Genomic DNA, 22,621 nt, shown 5'->3' on the forward strand with positions numbered 1-22,621 from the left:
TGGCTCTGTCACTGACCAGCTGCGTGTCTTGAAGAAGGATGCTTACATTTTGGGTCTCTGTTCCCTCGTCTGCAAAACAAGGAGGCTCGAACTGTTCCTGCTCCAATTATTCTAACAAATGTTATTTGGCGTCCTCTATGGGAATCACCTGCCCCAGGTCACAGCAGCATCATTATCAGAACTGGAGAGACTTCCAGTTCGGGCATCTCAGTTACAGGAGACTCTGGGGAAGTCCTTGCACATAGAGATCCCCTGAAGCAACCATCTGGAAGAGTTCTGGCATAGGAGAGGGAAACAAAGGGCAAGTGAGACTGCCTGGTCTCTGATTCTCTGGGTCCTGCAATTTCTGTCCTAGCATGATTGGAAAGAAGGTTGGTCTGGGGGAGAGAATGAAACAACCCCAAGCAGGGCAATGTGCAGACAACCTGACAGATGGGGACACTCCGTCTGCCCATCCTTCTTCACTGTCATTTGCCTATGCTCCAGTCTCTCAGGCCTTTTGGTTCAGGAGAAGGACCACACTCCCAGGGTCTATCTGAAAAGCATTTTCCAGACCGCCTCCTGCAACATTAACCGTGTCCTTCCCTCATGTCTCCACATGTGTGTAGGGAAGACTCCCAGAGCAGGACAGCCCCCTAATGAGCATCCTCCTGGAATTTCTTTGTTTCCATACCAACAATTGCATCGTCTGTAATTATGTAGAAACTGGTACAATTATATGATTAATCTGTCTCTATAAACAGATATCATAAATCCTGGATATTTGTTTTCTTTTTAAAATTGAAATAGAACCTATAGAAAATGTACAATTCATAAGGTCAGCCCAGTGAATTATTACAAAAGGAACACATGTGGGCACCCACTATATGGGTCAATAAAACAGTCCGGACATCCCAGAAGGTACTCTCCTCCTTCCTAAAGTCACCACTTCCCCTGACATCCATTGATTAATCTTGCCTCCTTTTTAAAGTTTTTAATTATTAAGATTTTTTTAAATTGAGATATGCGGGGCATTTGGGTGGCTCAGTCGGTTGGTCATCCGACTTCGGCTCAGGTCATAATCTCACTGTCGGTGAGTTCGAGCCCCGCGGTGGGCTCAGTGCTGACAGCTCGGAACCAGGAGCTTGCTTCAGACTCTGTGTCTCCCTCTCTCTCTGCCTCTCCCCTGCTCACATTCTGTCTCTCTCAAAAGTAAATAAACATTAAAAAAAAAACTTTCTAAAAAACTTTATAAAAATTGAAATATGTACCATGAGTTTGTGTGCAGTGAAATTTACCTTTTAGAGTATGCAATCCTATGAGTTTTCATAAACAGAGCTGTGTTTATCACAACCTCAATCAAGATACAGAACAGTTCCCTCACCCCCAAATTCCCTTGTATCCTTTGTAGTCAACCCTTCTCCTTATCCCCAGTTCTTGTAACCAACTGATCTTTTTTCTTTCCCTGTAGTTTTACCTATCCTACCATGGCATATACATGGAATGGTCCAGTATTTGGAGAGATGGGGGTGGGGGACGGGTGGGGGGAGGTGGGAGGGAAGGCCTGGCTTCTTTCAACCTAATATTTGTAAGATTTGTTCATAATGTGTATAACAGTTGTTCATTTTCATTGCTGTATGAATCATAATTTAGTTACATTATTGAGTGAACATACCACAGTATTATCCAATGTATTGTTGATGGACATAAAATTGTTTCTAATTTGGGGCTATCAGAGATAATGCTGCTAGAAACGTTCTTGCACATGCCTTTTCATGCTCACTCTATGCATCTTCCTCATGGTTTAGTGATCCCAAAGTAATGAAGATGTTCTCCTACCTTAGTTGTAGTTCTCCTACAACTGACCTGGAATGCGTAGTATTTGTATGTGATATGAAGCAGGGGCTCAAATTTCTTTTTCCTTTTTGCTACCTAGATATCCAGTTGACCACCACCATTAAATAAATAAATAAATAAATAAATAAATAAATAAATAAATAAAAAGTCCTTTCACCTTGCTCTACAGTGTCACCTCTGAAATAAGCTGTGTATACATGTGTAATTTTGTTTCTGGACTCTCCATTCTGTTCCACCGTCTAGTCATGTTAATCCTCCCCCTGTGTTCTTCTTTTTCCAAAATTTTCTCATTTATTTGTGACCCTCAGCATTTCTACATAACTTTTATGCTCCTATCTGAGTTTACTCATCCTTGGTCCCAGCACTGACAAGGTGCCTGCGCACACTAGGAACTCATTGAATAGCTGTTGCGTGAATGGAGGTGACCTCGGGAACTTTCAGGATGATGATAAAGACTTTCTCGAATGCCTGGTCTCAGCAACGCCCTCCCCACCCCCACTACCCCGGGCACCCCTCTCCCCCCCCCCCACTACGCTGGCCCCCTCCCAGACCACCCACTCATCCGGCCCAGCTCCTCCTCCCCCACCCCCTCCCCACTCCCCGTCCACGCGGAGGCACTCGGCTAAACTGCTAGGAGACTGAGTTCATCACTTTCCTCCAAAACACACCCTTCCCAGCAGCGCGTTCTCCTAGTCCCGTCTCCGCCTCTCCCGGCCCCTCCTCCGCTCCTCTCGGCCCCGCCTTCGCCTCTCCCGGCCCCGCCTCCGCCTGGCCTGGCCCCTCCTCCGCCTCTCCAGGCCCCGCCTCCGCCTGGCCTGGCCCCTCCTCCGCCACTCCCGGCCCCGCCTCCGCCTGGCCTGGCCCCTCCTCCGCCTCTCCAGGCCCCGCCTCCGCCTGGCCTGGCCCCTCCTCCGCCTCTCCTGGCCCCGCCTCCGCCTCTCCCCGCCCCGCCTCCGCGTCTCCCGGCCCCTCCTGGGCCTCTCCCTGACAGGCCGGAAGAGCAGTCCTTCCCCACTGGCTGCTGGCAGCGCCTGGAAGGCAGCGGCGGCGGCTCCGGGAGGCTGCGGTCTCGGCATGGACACCCGGCTGGACCAGGAGACTGCGCAGTGGCTGCGATGGGACAAGGTGAGGGACGACAGGGTGTGGGAGCGTCGGATGGAGAAGTGAGGTTCCTCTGCACGCCCCAGGAGCCCCCACCTTTCCTGCGGGGAGTGCGGGTGCCTGAGCTTCCTTCCCTCCGGCCGCTCGCACCTGCAGGGCCCACGGCCGGTGGAGAAACGGAGGTGGAGTACCGAATTACGAATATGCAGATTACGACCTGCTACGACCTGTCATAGGGAGACACCCCCTTGAGGCCACAGCTCGCTCCCTCAGCTGCCGGGCTTCCTCTTTGGGGAAGTGGAACCCACCGGGGCATATTGATGCAAGGCGCGGTTGCAATACATCCACACAAAGGAAGTAGAGCCACTCACTGGTTGTATTACTTACAGATTCAAGGGGAGGGGGGCGGTATGCAGAGAGCCGGGGCAAGGTAAGTCCTCCGTCCCAGGTATGACGTCCCGGGGAGCCGGAGAGAGGGTAGGGTAGCAAGCACCCAGTATAAGGTGGTTAGGGCGGCGGTCACTAACTTTTCCCCGGGCTGAACTCTAAGTGGTTATTTAAAAGATGCCCCGGGAAAACCAAAGGAAAACTTGGGGCGGAAATCCCTCTGGGTGTGAGCTGGGTTATAAAGTAAAATGACTTGGCAGCAACCCAGAAAGACTAAGTTGTTTTTCTCATCAAATGCGGGAAGACGGAAGAGGAAGCTGGGGTGGCCAGGCCTCCTTGTGTTTGGCCTGCACGTGGCAAAGCCGGGGCAAGCCCGGAAAAGTTGTCCCGGGACAAAGCCAGCCCTCTGGCCGTCTGGGGCTCCAAGTTCGGGAGAGGGAGAGCGAGCCCGAGCTGATCTGAACTCGGCGGGGCTCTGGGGCCGCGTCCAATTGGGGCGTGCCCGCGTGCCCGCGTCACTCGGACCGCTGGCTCGTCCTTTAGTAGTACGCTGTGCATCCCCAGAAACCCAGAATCGTTCCGTCCAGCCTATTCCTTTTGCTCCTCGGAACTTTGCAGGGAGCAGTATTTCCATCCACCTCTCCCAGGTGCTTGGTTGAGAACGTGCGTGCTCCTGATTGGGCCCGCCTGGCTTCAGGCGTTTTCTTCTGGTCTCCGACTTTGTTGGAATGACAGAAGGGAACTCCTTGAGCACAGCACCGCTAGCTTTTCTCCTGTTCCCTCTCTTAGGTGCAGGAGCAAAGAGACCCCGCAGCAGACAGCACCTCCTCCCTTCTTTAACTCTCCTACTTGCCCCTTGGGGCAGGCTGTTTGTTTTCCCGGGAATGTTCCTTCCTCTTCTGCTGAATTTGTTTCTCAGGCTGTTAACTCCTGTTTCTGGCCTGAACTTACATGTGATTTATGTAGAGGGGCCTTCCCTGGCAACCAGGGATAAATTATGTCTCCCTAATTTGTCTGCATTGGTCAAAACAAAACAAAAAACAAACCAAAAAAAAAAAAACCCACAAAAACTTGTTTGTAAGTGTATTTGTTTAATGTCTGGCCCACCAGGGCTGACTTCGAAGGCAGGACATGTGTTGGGTGGCACGAACCTGTTCTAGGAGGGTCCAGCACTTGGTACAATCCTCTGCTGTCCTGTTTTGAAATTCACTTGTTGAACAAGGAGTCCCACATTTTCATTTTGCACTGGGCCCAGACAAATTATGCAGCCATGCCTGTCCACTCCTCCACTAACATACATGGTTTTTAGAGCCTGACACAGGGCACTGGTCTTAGCAGACACCTAAAATACTGGTAGGGTGAAAGAGGGCAGATTGTAAGCTCTGTCAGCAGGGGCCAGGCCTTCCTCCTTCCCCGGGGCCCCTGTACTTGAAATGTGAGCACATCCCGCCCAGGATGCTATTGGCAACTCCTTGGGTGGCTTTTCTTTTCCTGGAAAGACAGCCTGGTAATTCTTTAGGGAGGGGAAAATGTTTCCATTTGTGATAACTTCGTAACTTGAGGTGGGTAGAATCCTTTTAAAGTCATAATTGATCGTGTGTTTTAAACCCATGAAACATTCTCTTTGAAGAAGTCAAAACCTAACTTCTGCAAGATCTTGTATCTGTATATGGAGAGAGAGTACTTCCCTGGGTAGAGGCAAAGGGGATGTTATCCTTTTTAGTTTTTAATTTCTATGGCTCCTCTTGCTTGTTTTTTCCTGTCTCAGTGTCTTCCTTGGTTTGAGACAGACACCGGGTGGGGAACGTCCTGCCCACCAAAGGCACTGCAAGCCCTCTGGTCTGATTCCCCCACGTTGTATAGCTGACCCTGTCCACTCCCTCACTGGTGCGGAGGGCCTGACACAGCACACTGCACAAGGCAGGCACCCTCTGCATTTCCACTGTGCCTTCATCCCCTGTGTCTCACCTGTCAGCTTTAGTCACACTCAGGGCGGGTTCTGATCTCTGCCGCCCTCTTGACTTTGTATTCTTCTCTCTCTGCCTCCTTTGGTTTCTCTCAGGCTATTATTAGGTCTTTGATGGCTATCAAAGGCCAGGTGGCATTTTCCAAATCTACCCTGTACACAGGGGAATCACTGGATATTGGGTGTGACCTTAAAGTCTGTGTTTTCTCATTCACTCAGCAAATAGTTATTGAACCTCTTTAATGTGCCAGATCTGAGCCCTTCCTTGAGGGCACCTGACAATCTGGTTGCTCAGATGGTGCTCTAGGATCACCGGCTATGGCTCTTAACCCAAAAGGTGGGGTTTTACTTGATCCTAATCAAGGTAGAACAATATGGAAATGTGGGCTCCATTCCAGAAAGCAAAGGTTTTATTGCAATACCATTTCAAATTTTAATGGCGTGGCATATCTTGGCTGCAGGTTCATTTAGTTGGATCGTGACTATAAGATAAAGTGCTTACCCTCTTGTTCCTCTGAAGTCTTACTTTAAAAACCTGATGTGGAATTAACGTGATTGTCGTTTTCCTCCATTCTTCACATTTTCTGCAACTCTTGTACAAAGAAAATAGGGCAATGTAAAATGAACTTAAATGGTTCATATGAGCATCTATTTGAAACAGTTCATGTAATAGAAAAAGCACTAGATCAATGTTCAAGCAAGTCACTTAACCTCTGAGGATCCCCATCGACGAATTGGGGTTTTTGTTATTTGTCTCTTGCACCCACTGCATGCTTCACATTTGAGAGAATTGTACAAATTATAACATGACAATAGTAAGTTTTTTTTTAAGTGTATTTATTTATTTGAAAGAGAAAAAGCTTGAGCGGGGGAGGGGCAGAGAGAGAGGGAGAGAGGCAGAGTCCCAAGCAGGCCCTTCATCACGGGGCTCCAACCCAGGAGTCATGAGATCATGACCTGAGCTGAAGTCGGACGCTTAACTGACTGAGCCACCCAGGTGCTCTAGTAAGGTTTTGATTTAAATTGTATAATCTCACAACTCTGTGGGAAAATTTGAAGATATTAGGGAAGAAAATGAACTAAATGCCAAGCAGAGAAAAATGTTTTACATTAATTTGATGTAAAATACCTCCAAACCACCTTGTAAAGGAGGTTCTAGACTGTTCCCATTTTACAGATGAGGAAACTGAGAATTCAAGAAGCTAAGTAGGCTACCCAAGTACACAGAGTTGGTACATGATGATGTGACTGGCATTCCATTCTGGGTGTTAGATCCCAAAACCATGTGTTCGTTCCATTTCTCCAAAAGCACTTGCCTTGATGGGCAAAAAAAAATAACATATTATAAAGGAGAAAACAGGGCTCCTGGGTAGCTCAGTCAGTTAAGCGTCTGACTTCCGCTCAGGTCATGATCTAACAGTTTGTGAGTTTGAACCCTGCATCAGGCTCTGTGCTGACAGAGCGGAGCCTGGAGCCTGCTTCGGATTCTGTGTCTCTGCCCCCGCCTACACCCCTGCTCATACTCTTTCTCTCTCTCTCTCAAAAATAAATAAACATTAAAAGAATTTAAAAAAAAAAATAAAGGAGACAACTATTTTCTTATACTCACAACACTTCCGACTTCCGACCCCAAATATGTGGTTTTTCCACAGCAAGTTAATTTCCAACTCTCCATGGATACCAACTGGGCATCCTACAATGTAACTCAATTCCGACACTACCCAGAGTCAGCACAGACCTCCCTCTCGGAGTTTAGGGGCTCCGTCCCACAAAACTACCCCCACTTCAGATGTCAGTCCAAAGCCCCAGGTGGTCACCTGGCCAACCAGTGATAAATCAGGGGTTCCCGAGACCCCCTCCTCGGGTCTGATAATTTACCAGAACCACTCACAGCCCTCAGGAAAGCACTTTACTTACTATTACCAGTTCTATTATCAAGGATACAACTCCGGAACAGCCAAATGAGAAAGCTGCATAGGGTAGGGTGTGTGGGAAGGGCTGCAGAGCTTCTACGCCCTCTCCAGGGATGCTGCCCTCCCAGCACCCCAAGTGTGCACCAGCCTGGAAGGCCTCAGAATCCAGTTGCTGAGAGTTTTTGTGGAGGTTCTGTTAACCTAGGCGCGATCGAATCATTGGCCACTGGTGAGTGGACTCAATCTCCGAGCCCACCAATCCCAAGCTGGTTCCCCTGGCAACCAGCCCCACCCTCAGGAGTCACTCTATTAGCATAAACTCCCGGTGTGGTTTGTAGGGGCTTATTGTGAGTAACAAAAGATACTCTCACCCCTGCCTCTCAGGAAATGCCAAGGGTTCTAGAAGCTCTGTTCTAGGAGCCGGGGACAAAACCAAAATAGTATTTCTTATCATATCACAGTATCACACATTATAATTTTTAAAAAATTGAGTCATGGTGTTGTACACCTGAAACTAATGAAACATTGTGTTTAACAATAAAAAAACTTACTCATATTTCAAATTGCAAAACTGAGAAGCCATATATATATGGCTCGTCAAATATATATATATGTATATATATATATATTTATATGTATACATATTTACATATATATGTATCTTTTCAGATATATACATTATTCCTCTATAGGTTCAATCATTGTGGTTTTTTTTTTTTTTTCAACGTTTATTTATTTTTGGGACAGAGAGAGACAGAGCATGAACGGGGGAGGGGCAGAGAGAGAGGGAGACACAGAATCGGAAACAGGCTCCAGGCTCCGAGCCATCAGCCCAGAGCCTGACGCGGGGCTCGAACTCCCGGACCGCGAGATCGTGACCTGGCTGAAGTCGGACGCTTAACCGACTGCGCCACCCAGGCGCCCCTGTGGTTTTTTTATTAATATATATTTCAGACTTTTTATTCTGCTATTCAGCTGGCTGTGTCTGTTGTATACATTTCTGTTTTGCAGAATCCTTTAACTTTGGAGTCAGTGAAACAACTAATTGCAGATGGGAATAAAGAAGAACTAGAAAAATGCTTTGGGGCCCGAATGGAGTTCGGGACAGCTGGCCTTCGAGCCCCAATGGGAGCAGGAATTTCTCGTATGAGTGGCTTGACCATCATCCAGACTACACAGGTACCACATTTTCATATTTCTTGGTCATTCTTAACACATCCCCAGCGTTAAAAGATAAAACTGAGGCATGGTAAACGTTTTAAGAGTTCGTTTCTGTTTGGTCAGTGCCAAACCGGAAGTAGTTAGAATCCCACTGGCAGGGGCTGGAAGAAAGACTTACATAGGAGAGGAAGAGGCAAGGCAAGGCAATTCGCGGATTTGGGAGTGGTTGCCTTATTTGGGAATGTCTTGCAGGCAGTTTGTGATTAGCTGTCCTTAGGTGTTAATTTCTTAACCTTTAGGCATTTACAGGCTTGGCCTTTGGTTTGCTTCTATAGATAGACTACTAAGGCATTAAGCCTCCTCAGTTAATATAACCCCAGGCTCCTTTTGCATTTGAGGGACCTAATTTGGTTTTTTTTGTTTGTTTGTTTTTTAATTTTTTTTTTCTTCTACGTTTATTTATTTTTGGGACAGAGAGAGAGCGTGAACGGGGGGGGGGGCAGAGAGAGAGGGAGACACAGAATCGGAAACAGGCTCCAGGCTCCGAGCCATCAGCCCAGAGCCTGACGCGGGGCTCGAACTCCCGGACCGCGAGATCGTGACCTGGCTGAAGTCGGACGCTTAACCGACTGCGCCACCCAGGCGCCCCAGCTAATTTGTTTTAATTATGGCTGGGTCTTGTGGGTTTTCCAAGGCACAGGGACATTTACTCAGTCAAGTAAGGCTTGTGCAGTTGGTTAAAGGGGTAACTTGTTTCAAAATTCATACAAAACTCATACAAATTCAAAATTCATACAAAATTCATACAGCCTAGGTGGCTCAGTCGGTTGAGTGTCTGGCTGTGGCTCAGGTCATGATCTCTCACGGTTCATAAGTTCGAGCCCAGCATCGAGCTCGTTGCTGTCAGAGCAGAGCCCGCTTCCCTATCCTCTATCCCCTCTGTCTTTGCCTTCTCCCCGCTTGCGCTTTCTCTCTGTCAGAAATAAATAAAAACATTAAAAAAAATCATACAGCCTTCCTTTCTTCCTTTCATTCAGCAGAGATTTATTGAATGCCTACTCTGTGCCACGCTTTGGAGATATAACAGTGTGACTCAAACAGACAGATTCCCTCGTGGAACTTTCATTCCAGTGCAAATCCACCTGCTAAACTGATGACTTTTATGGTTTTGTAATTTTTGCAATGGTGGAGCAGGTGCAAGCATTGAAAAACGTTTCTAACTACCAGAATACCCGGGAGCTGATTCTATTTCATTTTAATTTGTAGTATAGGTGGAAATTACTGCTGAGTTCCTTTGCCTTCATTTGTGAATTTTACTGTCAGAGTCTACACCCAACTGCCAGGAATAGACATGAATCCTTTGATGAAACAGAAGAGCTCCCATGGAGTACCCGGAGTTTTGTTTATGAAGGAAATGAAGAACAGATTATTCTCTTTCTTCAACTACATATGCTTGTTTAAAAATGAAGGTGGCTTTGGGGCACCTGGGTGCCTCAGTCAGTTAAGCACCCGACTCTTGATTTCAGCTCAGGTCATGATCTCACCGTTTGGTTTGTGAGATCGAGCCCTGTGTCGGCCTGTGCACTGACAACGTGTAGCCTGCTTGGGATTCTCTCTCTCCCTTTTCCTCTGCCCTTCCCCCACTTGTACTTGTGCACTCATGCACGCTCTCTCTCTCTCTCTCTCTCTCTCTCTCAAAAAGAGAGAGAGAGAGAGAGAGAGAGAGAGAGAGAAAATGTAGGTGACTTTAATTCTGAAAGGTAAAAAGGCTAGAAAAAATGACTAATGATTACGTGTACCTTACACGTATCTCCCAGCATAAAAGGCAGACTTGAGCAGGTTCTAGTGAAACCCAAATAAGGAAGTCTTGTGTAAGGGTATGGACTTAGGCCATGGGAACCCTGGCTACAAATTTCTGTAAGCCAGAGGGCTCCCTGAGATCTTCTTGGAGGGAAGGCTTAGAATGGAGTGAGCCTGGGAATCCTGTTCTAGTTTATGGTTTGCATGGGATCGTGCCGCTCGGGAAAGTCACCCTCTGCTCTAGGTACCAGGGCTGTATAACTAATCACCCAAAACATAGCGGTTTTGAACAACAACCACATTTATTTTGCTCACACATCTATAATACAGGTGGAGTTCAGTCGGGACAGCTCATCTCTGCTGGACCTGGCATCCCTTGAGCCAGCTTAGAGGCTGGAATCACCTGAGAGCTCATTCAAGCACACGTGTGCAGTTACTGCTGACTTTTGGCTGAGAGCTAAGCTGGGGCTGGAACGTTCTGTGTGCCCCGGGCTTCCTTACAGTATGGCTTGGAGAGCAGCCAGTAACAGCATCCAGAGAGAGTGTGCACAGGTGGAAACCCTATTGGTTTTTATGACCTAGCCTTGAAAGTCACACAAATTCACTCCCATCATGCTCTGTTTGTTAGAACGACTCAAGGCTGTTCCTGTTCAAGGAGAGGGCACATAGATACCCACCTCTCAATGGAGGAATGTCACTGTCCCATTAGAGGAGCACAGGGAATGGGATGTATCCATATGGCTATCTTTGGAAAGTCCAGTTGGTTACGTCTCCGTTAGGCTTAATTGCTAGGGGGTTCTAAGGGATTCAAGATGAACTCGGAGCCTTTTCTCCTACATTCATCTACATCTAGTTTCTGAGTATGATGAAATCTATCCTCAGAAAGGTCTTAGGCCCTGTCTCACACATCGTCTCCCCTAGGGGAATTGGCCCCTTCTGAGAGGAGACCTTGTGATTGTTAAGAATCCCACAAAACTGAAATGAGGAGATCCTTTAAAGGTCCGCTGATTCAACCAGCCACCCCTTGTGATAATTTCTTCTACAGTCCCCACCACTTTGACCTGATTATCCAGCCTACTCTGGAACATTTATAATGGGAGACAAGGATGTTTAAATGTACGACAGTTTTATGACATCAGCAGGTACGTTTTTAAAGTCTTAGGAGTGGTTTCAAAATCAGAGAAAGAGGATTCCCAGGACAAACCACTCATAGTTTGAGATTTTGAAAGCGTACAGAATTCCTTTTTTATGTCCTTTGATAACATTTCAGTTCTGAAAACCTCCCTGATCCCACACTGAGTCCTCTCTAGAATAAACTTTCCCTCTTCCCTTAGCCATTTTCTCGAATCCTTAGTCTCAGCTGGCCCCAGTGTTTTTTGTTTTTTGTTTTTAAAATATTTGTTTATTTTGGGGAGAGTGCAAGTGGGGGAGGGGCAAGGAGAGGAAGACAGAGGATCCGAAGTGGGTTCTGCACTGATAGACTGACAGCATCGAGCCCAATGTGGGGCTTCAACTCATGAACCCAGGAGATCGTGACCAAAGCTGAAGTCAGACACTCATCTGACTAAGTCACCCAGGTGCCCCAGCCTCAGAGTTTTTTTTAAAGAAGTTTGGTGCTGTGAGGGTTCTGGGCTTACACTGAGTTCTTTTTGTGCCCTTAAACACTGGGGCCATAGGACAGGGGTTGAGTGGGGCTGGGGAGAGGGTGCTGTCGCTGATGGAAGCCTTAGGAGCATCTGAGTACCTTCTGGAAAACCCACAAAACCAACGCACATGTGTCTTTATTTCCTATATCACTCAAACTCAGAAGATCAGCCCAACACAATATTTTGGGGGATAACTGAAGGTATTCTCAATTGGCACTGCTCTGGCCACAAAACTGTGAAGTATCTCCCCCACCAAAAATAAGTTATATTTATTTTTAAAAGACTTCCTTCAAGGGAGGGGACAAAAAAAAAAAAAAAGACTTCCTGCAGTCGAAGTGAAATAAGTAATATTCTTACCCAATCAGCCAGAGTTCTATTTGTTCTGTAATAAAACCTATTTTGTCCAGTGATATAAACCTATTGAGTTCAAAGTTCACTGTTTTCTAATCTTTCATATTTCAGATCGATGTGAGGTTATTGCACACACTGAGATACAGGAATTGCATGTTCCATTAATTGTAGGCAGATGATAATAGCCCAAACTCTGCACAATTTTTATGTGTATAATTGGCTATGCCATGCAATTAGACTGATAAGGCCTCCATAAAAGTTTGGCTTGCTAGAAAACAAGATCACAAGTAGAACAGGTTTAGACCAGATGATTGCCAAAAGCTTATAAAGCATATTAAGTTTCTTTGACCTTCTGATGTTACCGAGCAGGCTGAAACGTCTGAAACACCTCCCTGTCCCCAGACATTTTAGAACTAGTGTAAAGGGAGGAATATAGACTTTAAAGGAAAATAATAAAAATAATGTTCATAACAGCAAACACATAGTGCTTACTTGGTGTTGGATTGTCAGCACTTAGCATATTAATTCAATCCTTAAAACGGCCCTTTGGGGTAGGTACTGTTGTTTTCCTAGAAAACAGAACAGGAAACTGAGGCACCAAGCGATTAAGGGATTTGTCATTTGCTCATAGGTGGCAGAATGGAGTATGAAGCCCACAGATGCTGTGTGTTTTGAACCCCTGCACAATCCTGCCTGCAACCAGACCCAGGCAGAAATCCAGGCTCTGCTATTCATGTGTCCGGCAAGCCTCCCTGAGCCTTAACTTTCCCATCCATAAAATGGGATTCCTTGGCAAAACTGATCTGGGGGTTACCAATAATAGATACTAAGTATCTAGCACAGTACCTGATACATATAGTTAGACAATAACTGAAGCTGTTAGTTTCTTATTGTTCAGTGTGTTTCATTATCCATGGGATATTTTTTAGGGATTTTGCAGATACCTGGAAAAACAATTCAGTGACCTGAAGCAAAGAGGTGTGGTGATTAGCTTCGATGCTCGAGCTCATCCACCAAGTGGAGGCAACAGCAGAAGGTATTTAAGGATATTGAAGAAACCTTTTTTTGTAGTGTATTTGGTGGGTTTGTTTTTAATCACTTTACATTCATTTGTCAGCTACATGGCTTAACTATAAAAAGGAGTCCGTTCTGCCTTGCAACTTTAAGAATTCTGGTTTTTCATTTAAGGGAATGAAATTATTTAGACAATTTAGAAGTTAATATGTATCTAAATGAAAGACATTTTTTTAAACAGGCAACATTATTTCTCCCTCTCGCTTTCTTCCTCTTATGTCATTTTTTTCCTCCACTATTCATAAGCCGCAGGAGCTTCTTCCCATTCTTGAACACCTGCTTTAAGCCTCATTCTTATATTGTTTCCAAACCACTGGGACCCTCTTGTAGCCAAAGGCAGATGATGACGGTGATGAGGGGAATAGCAGTTATTTGAGTGCTGAATATGAACTAGGCCCTCAGGTGTTTACTCATTTCATTGTCACAACAGCCTATAAAGTGTACTTTTATCTCTGTGCTCTGAGATCATGACGTGAGAGAAGGAGCCACAATTTCAGTGTAACAAAGCTGACACCAGCGGTCAGCAAACTTTACTTCTAAAAGGTCAGTAGTAAACGTTTTACACACTGTGGACTGCGCAGTCTGTCACAACTACTCGACTCTGGCGTGGAGCACAAGCACAGACATAGGTTATACATGCTGAGTGGGCATGGTGGTGTTCCAATAAAACTTCATTTACAAAATGGGCTGCCGATTGCCAACCGCTGCTCTCGACTCCCTTTTTTACTTGAACACTTCCCCTATTGTGATGAATTTTTTTGTCACTCCAGAGTAAGAGTATTAGTAGTTTCTGAGGTTGGAAGAACATACAAATATTTAATATTGATGAAAAGTCTCCATAACTTTAGATAGTGCAGGATGAGTTCATAGGGTCCTAATCTTTGCCCATCAGGAGTTTCTAATCTAAGAGAGAAGCATTGACGGGAACCAATGTGCAGCTTCGAGGAGGGGAGCATAGCCAGGGCAAAAGATTAGATGACACCAGCCACCAGACTGAACTCAGAATGACGTAAGATTTTTGCTTTTAAGCTGCAGGCTCAAAAATGTGTTTTTTGTCAACAAAGCAAGAGAGAAACTGTAGCCCTGTGTTTGTAAGAGAGTGATGTAGTATCAGCCAGAATATCAGTTTGTCAGTTTCCACTTCGTGAATTTACAGTTAGAATTAGGGCATAAGCATGCGCTTTCCTGGCCCCAGGGGCAGGTCACATCCTCCAGCCAGAGCGCACCCAGTGCACATATGTGGCCAACGGTGCCTGCTTAGCTTCTGAAATTGCTTCATTTTAGGCTGACTATCCTGCTTCTGGTTGGTATATCCTTCAAACATGTTCACGTTATCAGTGAAGTTACAGATATCTCTTGCTCTGGCCTTGGAGCCATATCATTTCCTTGAAGTGACTGCCATATGAGTTTGTGGTTCACGTCTCAGTGTTTGATGGGATGGAGTGGAGCTCAGGGTCGCTCTCGATCACCTACAATATGCAAGATGTTTAGAACTTGTAGCGTCAATATTAAACCAATACCTGGTAAAACCTTCATGATGAGTAAATGGAAACTTCTTAAAGAGCTAGAAATGATTGGTCTCAGAATTTTATGTAAGGAACTGTTTATTTATTCTTTAATCTTCCAATTTTAAATATCTGGTGGGAAACATAAACAGTAGCTGTCAAGCATATGCAGAGAACACATTGGATCTCTCTTGTGCAGATCTGTAACTTAGTTTGTATATGTAACGTATATGCTGAGTGTCTCCCTTAGCAGCCAGAACACATGATAAACATGTCAAGTCACTTCAATTCTAATAAATGAAGTTTAGACTTAATTCAGATTTTTATTAATATTGTTTTTGCTGAGTTTTATTTTTTATGAGTCTCCTTGTATGGAGCCTTTTTTTTTTTAACTGTCAAAATCATTTTTGTGTTTCTGTGGATCCTAAGAATTTTAACGCTTGAGTTGTTAAAGCACAGAGATCTCTTTGTGCCCACTCGGCTCTAAGAAGAGTGTTGGATAAGGCTGGTCCTCAAGAAATACTTGGGGAGAGAATGAATATATATCTGGTTGCTTAATCCTGTAATAGTATAATGTAGTTCATTGGAAGAAAACTGCTCAGTTATTGTGATAAAATATTTCACCGCAAGCTGGAAGAAAGATGCAATGCCCAGTTCTGTCCTGCCCTAAGCTAGCCACCATGGAAGATGAGAAAAATGTCAGTGTCAAAGATTTAAATCTTCTTTTACTCTCTTGCACTGTTGGTGGGAATGCAAACTGGTTCAGTCACTCAGGAAAACAGTGTGGAGGTTCCTCAAAAAGTTAAAAATAGTACTACCCTGTGATCCAGCAATAGCACTACTAGGAATTTATCCAAATAGCCAGGAGTGCTAATGCATGAGGACACATGTACCCCAGTGTTTACAGCAGCACTTTCAACAATAGCCAAATTATGGAAAGAGCCTAAATGTCCATCAACTGATGAGTGGATAAAGAAGATGTGGTTCATATATACAATGGGATACTACTTGGCAACGAGAAAGAATGAAATCCTGCCATTTGCAGCAATGTGGTTGGAACTGGAGTGTATTATGCTAAGTGAAATAAGGCAGTCAGAGAAAGACAGATATCATATGTTTTCACTCATATGTGGAAATTGAGAAACTTAACAGAAGACCATGGGGGAAGGGAAGGGGAAAAGTAGTTACAGAGAGGGAGGGAGGCAAACCGTAAGAGTCTCTTAAATACAGAGAACAAACTGAGGGTTGATTGGGGGGGGCGGGGAGAGGGGAAAATGGGTGATGGGCATTGAGGAGGACACTTGTTAGGATGAGCACTGGGTGTTGTATGTAAGCGATCAATCATGGGAATCTACCCCCAAAACCAAGAGCACACTATATATACTGTATGAGGGCCAACTTGACAATAAATTATATTAAAAATAATAATAAAATAAATTAAAAATAAATTAAAAATGAATCTTTTCTTAAACGACTGAATGGAGCCAAAATGTATATATGCCATATATGTGTGTGTGTGTGTGTGTGTGTGTGTATACACACACACACACACACACACATCACATGCACACTCACATACATATGTCAATATGCCTTATGTTTTATGAGAACATCTAATCAAATGCTAGTCTGTGTTGCTCATGCTGGATTGTGATAACTTCAGACTGGGATTTCTCAGCCTCTGCACTGTTGACATGTGACTTCATACTGGGTTGGATAATTCTTTGTTGGGGACTGCTGTGTGCATTATAGGATGTGCAGCAACATCCCTGGCCTCTAGCCTGCTGGTAGCACGTACCCCAGTCCCCAGTGACAATCAAAAATGTCTCAGACACTGCAGACGTCCCACGGGGGCAGAATTGCCCTCCGCTGGGCTCAGCCCTGGCTCAGCTGCTGTGTGGCCGTTGGACGTGGGATGACTTCTCTGGCTTTCCTTGGCCTTAGTCCCATGTCTGTCAAACAAAAGGGTGGAACGAGACGACTCTTAAGATTCCTCCAGCTTGAATGTTCTATGCCAATGGAAATATAACAAATGAACCTAAAGAAGAGGGCGGGCATTCATTTCCTGCTTCACTGTCATGCACAGTCCTGACAGCCCTGTTCTCCTTTCTCCCCCATCACACTGCATTTCCAGATTTGCCCGACTTGCTGCAACCACATTTATTACCCAAGGGATTCCTGTGTACCTCTTTTCGGATATAACCCCAACCCCCTTTGTGGTAAGTATCCCTTTTGTTTATAATTTTCTATCACGGGGTCAGGGATGGGACATGGCTGCATTTTAGTCTTTGGGCTTTGGGTATTTATGTGACAGAAGAGCCCCTTGGCATTTATCAGACATTCTCTCATCTCTCTGGATATGTTTTCCCACATTCTAGTAATATTTGTATGGTGTTCAACTTTCAATATGTCAGAATTGATTTTTTTCTTTTTTTAAATTTTTTATTATTTTTTTATTTTTTAACATTTTATTTATCTTTGAGAGAGAGAGACAGAGTATGAGGAGGTGGGCAGCAGAGAGAGAGGGAGACATAGAATCCGAAGAAGGCTCCAGGCTCTGTGCTGTCAACACAGAGCCCAATGCTGGGCTCAAACTCGTGGGCCGCGAGATCCTGACTTGAGCTGAAGTCGGACGCTTAGCCAGCTGAGCCACCCAGGCGCCCCAGAACTGATTTTTTTCTGAGCGCGGTTTTCCTTTAGTTACCATTAAAAGGATATTTTAGCTAGTTAGCAAAATATTTTGTTGGTCATCTGTGTTTTCATTTGATTTGTAGTTCTTTTTCTCACTGGCACAATGTCTCGGGTCCCAAAGGAAATGTCTTGGGTCTAAATCTGAATTTACCTCAAACTGTGCCTTACCCCGAATATTTTTGACAAGTTGATGCGCCAACTTTTTATACAAATGTTTCGTTCTAAACGCTATTCATGACCAGGACAAGAAGCATGCTTGGCATATTTTAGTAAGATTTTATATATATATATAAATATATACATATATATATATATATATATGTATCTTAATAGCAGAACCTAAAGAAAAGGTTAAGAAAAGAACCTTAATAGCAGAACCTAAAGAAAAAGACAATAGGGACTATGACAACTGTTGTTTTTAAGTAGCTAGAACTTTTAGGAACAGGGCCAGATGCTGAGAATATGCACTTTCAGAAATTAAGCCAACAACATGCTTAGAATGCAGTTATTTACATGGAGTGGAGAAGAGAACGTATAAATACAGAAGGCAGCCCCACAGTGTGGTGCTTCCTGTCTCTAGTGAGCTGACAGGTAGGTGCATCATCTCCCAGATTGTAAATGAGCCAATTCACATGCAATGTCCCATGAGAACGTAGCTCAGATTTCATGGTTTGATGGAAAGATTGCAGTCTGTTCAAGCATCCTTGGGCTTCTGTACTATGTAAGTGTTAACTGCCATGATTTTTATATCAGACACGAATCATAGGAGTGTGTCGTGATCATTTTCCCATGCTGTAGAGTGGTTCTCCTTTTTTCTTTGCTTCGGTGATGGAAAATAACTCCTAAAGGGACAAATGACCACAGAGATGCTTGCTGGGAAGCTGGAGGGGGGCAGATGGTTAGAATCTCCGGTTGCCTGTGTGTAGGAAGTCTCAAAAGCAGTATCATAGGGAGGCTAAGCCAGCCCCTCTCCCCATTTGGAGAAGTAGTCTTGTAAAGGTGGGGGGGCTGAGTAGAAATACAAGAGAAGGATTTCTAATCCTGGAGTAGGACATAAGTGAGCAAGCTACAGGAGCAGTCTCCATTTCTTCATTTCCCTCCACCGTTTCCTAAAAGCAAATGGGAAAGAAGAGAAAGCCATTGGAGGGGAGAAACTGAATCCAGACGCTTCTGTCCCAAGCAGAAGGCTTAAAAGAATGTGAAATGAAAGATTAGACCTTTTTGTTTGAACAGTTGTCTCGCTCTACCAAGTGGAAGACAGAATGAGAAGAAGGCACCTAGGAAAATCCCCACGTGCCTTGTTAGGGTGCACATCCTAGAGTTTTGAGCCATGAGTTCGCGCTCATGCAAGTATACTTGGGTGTGGCACAAAAATATTGAATGATGCGTTATTTATGTTTATTAAAGGAAACATTGATACAAATAATATACAATAAACACACTAAGTATATCCTGTTCTTTGTTTGAAACGGTTCTTTTTTCCTGCCTGCACAGCCCTACACAGTGCTGCATTTGAAACTCTGTGCTGGAATCATGATAACTGCCTCCCATAACCCAAAGCAAGATAATGGCTACAAGGTATTCATTCTGTTTTTTTTTTTTTTTCTCTCCACACCTGTATCCTTCTATGTGCATCCTATACTTTTACGGTATAGGTAACAGAGGCTTTATTTCCATTGACCCTAAGCCATCTGGATATGTTCCTACATCCTCCAGGTCTACTGGGACAACGGAGCTCAGATCACCTCTCCTCATGACAAAGGGATTTCTCAAGCTATTGAAGAAAATCTAGAGCCATGGCCTCAAGCTTGGGATGATTCTTTACTTAATGGCAGTCCACTGCTTCATGACCCAAGTGCTTCCATCAATAAAAGCTACTTTGAAGACCTGAAAAAATACTGTTTTCACAGGTAAATGGATTGTAAATTCACCTCAAGTGAGTTGAAATTTGTGATTCAGCCAAGTTCTATCAGTTTTCATGAATTTTTTCTCTTCGCTCGGTATATCTTCTGTAGCTGTATCTGGTTTTAGAGGCCGTAGGTCAGGGGTTGGGCATTTTTCTTGAAAGGGCAGATAATAAATTTTGTTGGCTCTGTGGGTATTATTACAACTACCCAACTGTTGTGGTGGTAGGAAAGCAGCTATAGATGAAACACGAGTGAATGACAACAAACATAGCTCGGTTAAAAAAAAAAATTATTTACAGAAGCAGGTGGCTGACATATTGGCCGTACTTCAGTGACCTCTGTGGTAGAATCATAGATACGTGTATATATGCATGTGAGTGTGTGTATGTGTATGTAAAAAAAAAAAACTTGCTGAAACATGGCAAAAGGAAACACTGATGTTTTGTATCTTTCCAGAAATTTTCTGTGCATATGCTAGCATATTGAATGTGTAGTGTGTTTCAAAACCATAAACAGGAATATAGCGTGCATGTAGTTTGTTCCATGCCTTTCTCCCCCCAGTTAGTCATGGATACCTTCTGTGTCAGCCCCTACTAGTCCTGACTGCTCTGCTGTAAGGGATGCTGTACACATTGATTTAACCCGGTGGCTCAGAGACTTGATACGTACAGTTAGGTAACAAGCAGACCAGCTGAGTAACCGTGTGGTCCTTCTGTAGCATGCTGTGGGTCCCACCACTGCTGACTGTCCTCCAGCAAGAAAGCACTGGTTTTAAAGAAGCATAATTTCTAGACCGTCTCTAATATTGTATTTGTTGGACCACTGGGACCAGTTGCAGCTGAAGGGAGTGGCCCTACAGGCTGGGTGTTAGCATGTGCAAATGGAAGTCCAGAGCGGCCAGATCGCCTGACTTGTTCTCCGTAAGAGAAATGAGAAACCTAAATTTTCCATGTGAAATCTCCTCATTTTTAAATACTGGCGACCATTTTGCAAATGGCGTGTTCGAGGGTAAGGGTCTCGAGTTGTTTGCTACTCAGAGCACTGGCGGCAGCACGCCTCGGTACAGTTCCTGGAGAACCTGTGTGTGCGCACCTGTGCATGTGCGTCATAGGAGACATTTCTGGCATCAGCGTTGTACGTGCATTTACAAAGTTGGCAATGATTAATAAATTGCTCTCCAGAAATGTTATTCTAGCGGACACTCCCACCAACGTCATCATAACAATACCAAATACAATGATGGAATATATCGAGTATATCTTAGCAGTGTATGATCCACACATCTTACCCATACTGAGTATTATCAACGTTCTTATTCTGCTAGATGAAAGGAGTGTCTGGGGGCGCCTGGGTGACTCAGTTAAGCGTCCAGCTCTTGATTTTGGCTCAGGTCATGATCTCCTGGTCCTGAGAGCTTGCCGGGAGTCGGGCTCTGTGCCCTCTGCACCGGGCATGGAGCCTACTTGACAGTCTTTCTCTCTCTCCCTCTGCCCCTCCCCCACTTGCACTTGCGCTCCTGCTCTGTCTCTTAAAAAAAAAAAAAAAGTAATATTGTATTTGGATTCTTTAAGTATGAGTAAACTATTTTTTCATATTCATTTAGCCTATATTTTTCTATGTATTTATTCATTTTTTGCATCTGTGAAACCTCTTTGCTTACATAGAAAACTAGTCTTCATTTATTTCAAATATTGTTTTCCATTCTGCTCTTGTTACCTTTGGACTTTTTTATTGAAACTTTTGGATGAAATCTTATAAAAAATTGATTAAAAAGTTGACTTTTTAATTTATGAGTTCTGAGTTTTATGTCAGATTTAAGACTTTCTCTACACCAAGATTATTTTTAAAAATCCCCCTTTTTTCCCTGGGACTTGCATATTTACATTTTATAATGTTTAAATCTTTTCTTTCACTGGTGATTTTTAATTGTGCCTGAGACACAAAATAAAAAAGCAGATTGGGGCTTTTTTTTTTTTTTTAAGTTTTGTGGTTATATCAATGCATTAAATTGAAGAATCTGTCTTTTTTAATTGGAAATTAAAAAGCTGTCTCTTTTAATTGGAAATATCACCTTTATCAAATAATTTCTTTTTTTTATTTTGAAGTTTATTTATTTATATGAGAGAGAAAGAGGGCATACCAGTGGGGGAGGGCCAGAGAGAGGGAGAAGGAGAACCCCAAGCAGGCCCTGCACTCTCAGCACGGAGCCCGACATGAGGCTTGAACTCACTAACCTTGAGATCATGACATGAGCTGAAATCAAGAGTTCGATGCTTAACCGACTGAGACACCCAGGCGCCCCTATGAAATAATTTCTAACAAAAATTGAGTGCTTATATAGATAACTTCTATAGGACTTTCACTTGTGCTAATTAATTTAATCTCATTTTAATCCTCACAGTAATGCTGAGGGTAAGTTCAGGTGTATTATCATTTTATAGATGAAAAACTTGTGACACAGAGAGGTTAAGTTAATAACCAACAATCACACAGCTTATAAGTGGCAGAGCTCCTAAATTCAGAGTCTGTCTTCAAAGCATGTTAAGGATGAAGCTTCTCATATATATTTTCTATGTCAAATTTGATCTACTTCTGCTCTCTATTCTGTTCTTCTAATCTGCCTTTTTATATCTAGTTCTAAACCCTTCTATAATTATGATAGCTTTATAATTCACTTTAATATCTGAGTGATTTTTTTCAGGTTTGTTCTCACTAGTCTTTAGCATATTTATTTTTCTGGATGCATTTTATTTCTTATTTTAAGAGAAGACCTCGTGCATTTATTCATTTTCAAAAGAAATGGACAATAACCTAAGATTCCAGCAGTCAGAACACTGGAATTTTTCTAAGTCTTATTTTTACCTCTCTATTACCTTTACTTTTGATATTTACTGTTATTCTATTTTAAGTCTCCGGAGCCAGGCAGTTTGACTAATAGGATTGTTACTTGACAAAGAAAAAACATTTTTACACATCCCTATATAAGATGTTCCATCACATTTTGTTAAAAGGGACATTTTGAAAACCATTTTGAAGCTAGTTAAGAGTACTTGGAACTGAGGCCCTAGCACTGCCACAGGTGGGCACTCACGAGCAGCTGAGTCAATCCTGGAACCTGAGCCCAGAGTTCTTTCTTTAATCCTACTCTAGGTGCAAAAGCTATCGCATAAAACAGACTCTGAAAGTAATCAGATTTACTGGAAATAACTACAGAGTAAAATTTAAAGCATGAATATGTTGGGAGTAGGGTATATATTTGGGAAAGAGTGAATAAGTTTTGCTC

At 43.8% G+C, this 22,621-nt stretch overlaps 1 protein-coding gene across 1 annotated transcript in view; it reads left to right on the plus strand.

Annotated features, from left to right (window-relative positions):
- Window positions 1–2,830: 2,830 nt before the first annotated feature.
- Window positions 2,831–22,621, plus strand: part of PGM2 (phosphoglucomutase 2) — a 40,379-nt gene continuing 20,588 nt past the window's right edge. The window contains exons 1-6 of the mRNA XM_047090860.1: window positions 2,831–2,961; window positions 8,215–8,382; window positions 13,091–13,197; window positions 16,875–16,959; window positions 18,926–19,009; window positions 19,148–19,341. Coding sequence (XP_046946816.1) covers window positions 2,911–2,961; window positions 8,215–8,382; window positions 13,091–13,197; window positions 16,875–16,959; window positions 18,926–19,009; window positions 19,148–19,341 — 689 coding nt within the window. The 5' untranslated portion in view covers window positions 2,831–2,910. The remainder of the gene's footprint in view (window positions 2,962–8,214; window positions 8,383–13,090; window positions 13,198–16,874; window positions 16,960–18,925; window positions 19,010–19,147; window positions 19,342–22,621) is intronic.

This window comes from Lynx rufus, unplaced genomic scaffold (genome assembly GCF_022079265.1).
Source record: "Lynx rufus isolate CCGP_SWC_20201006 ecotype Redwood Valley unplaced genomic scaffold, mLynRuf1.p SCAF_3, whole genome shotgun sequence".
Taxonomy (NCBI): Eukaryota; Metazoa; Chordata; class Mammalia; order Carnivora; family Felidae; genus Lynx; species Lynx rufus.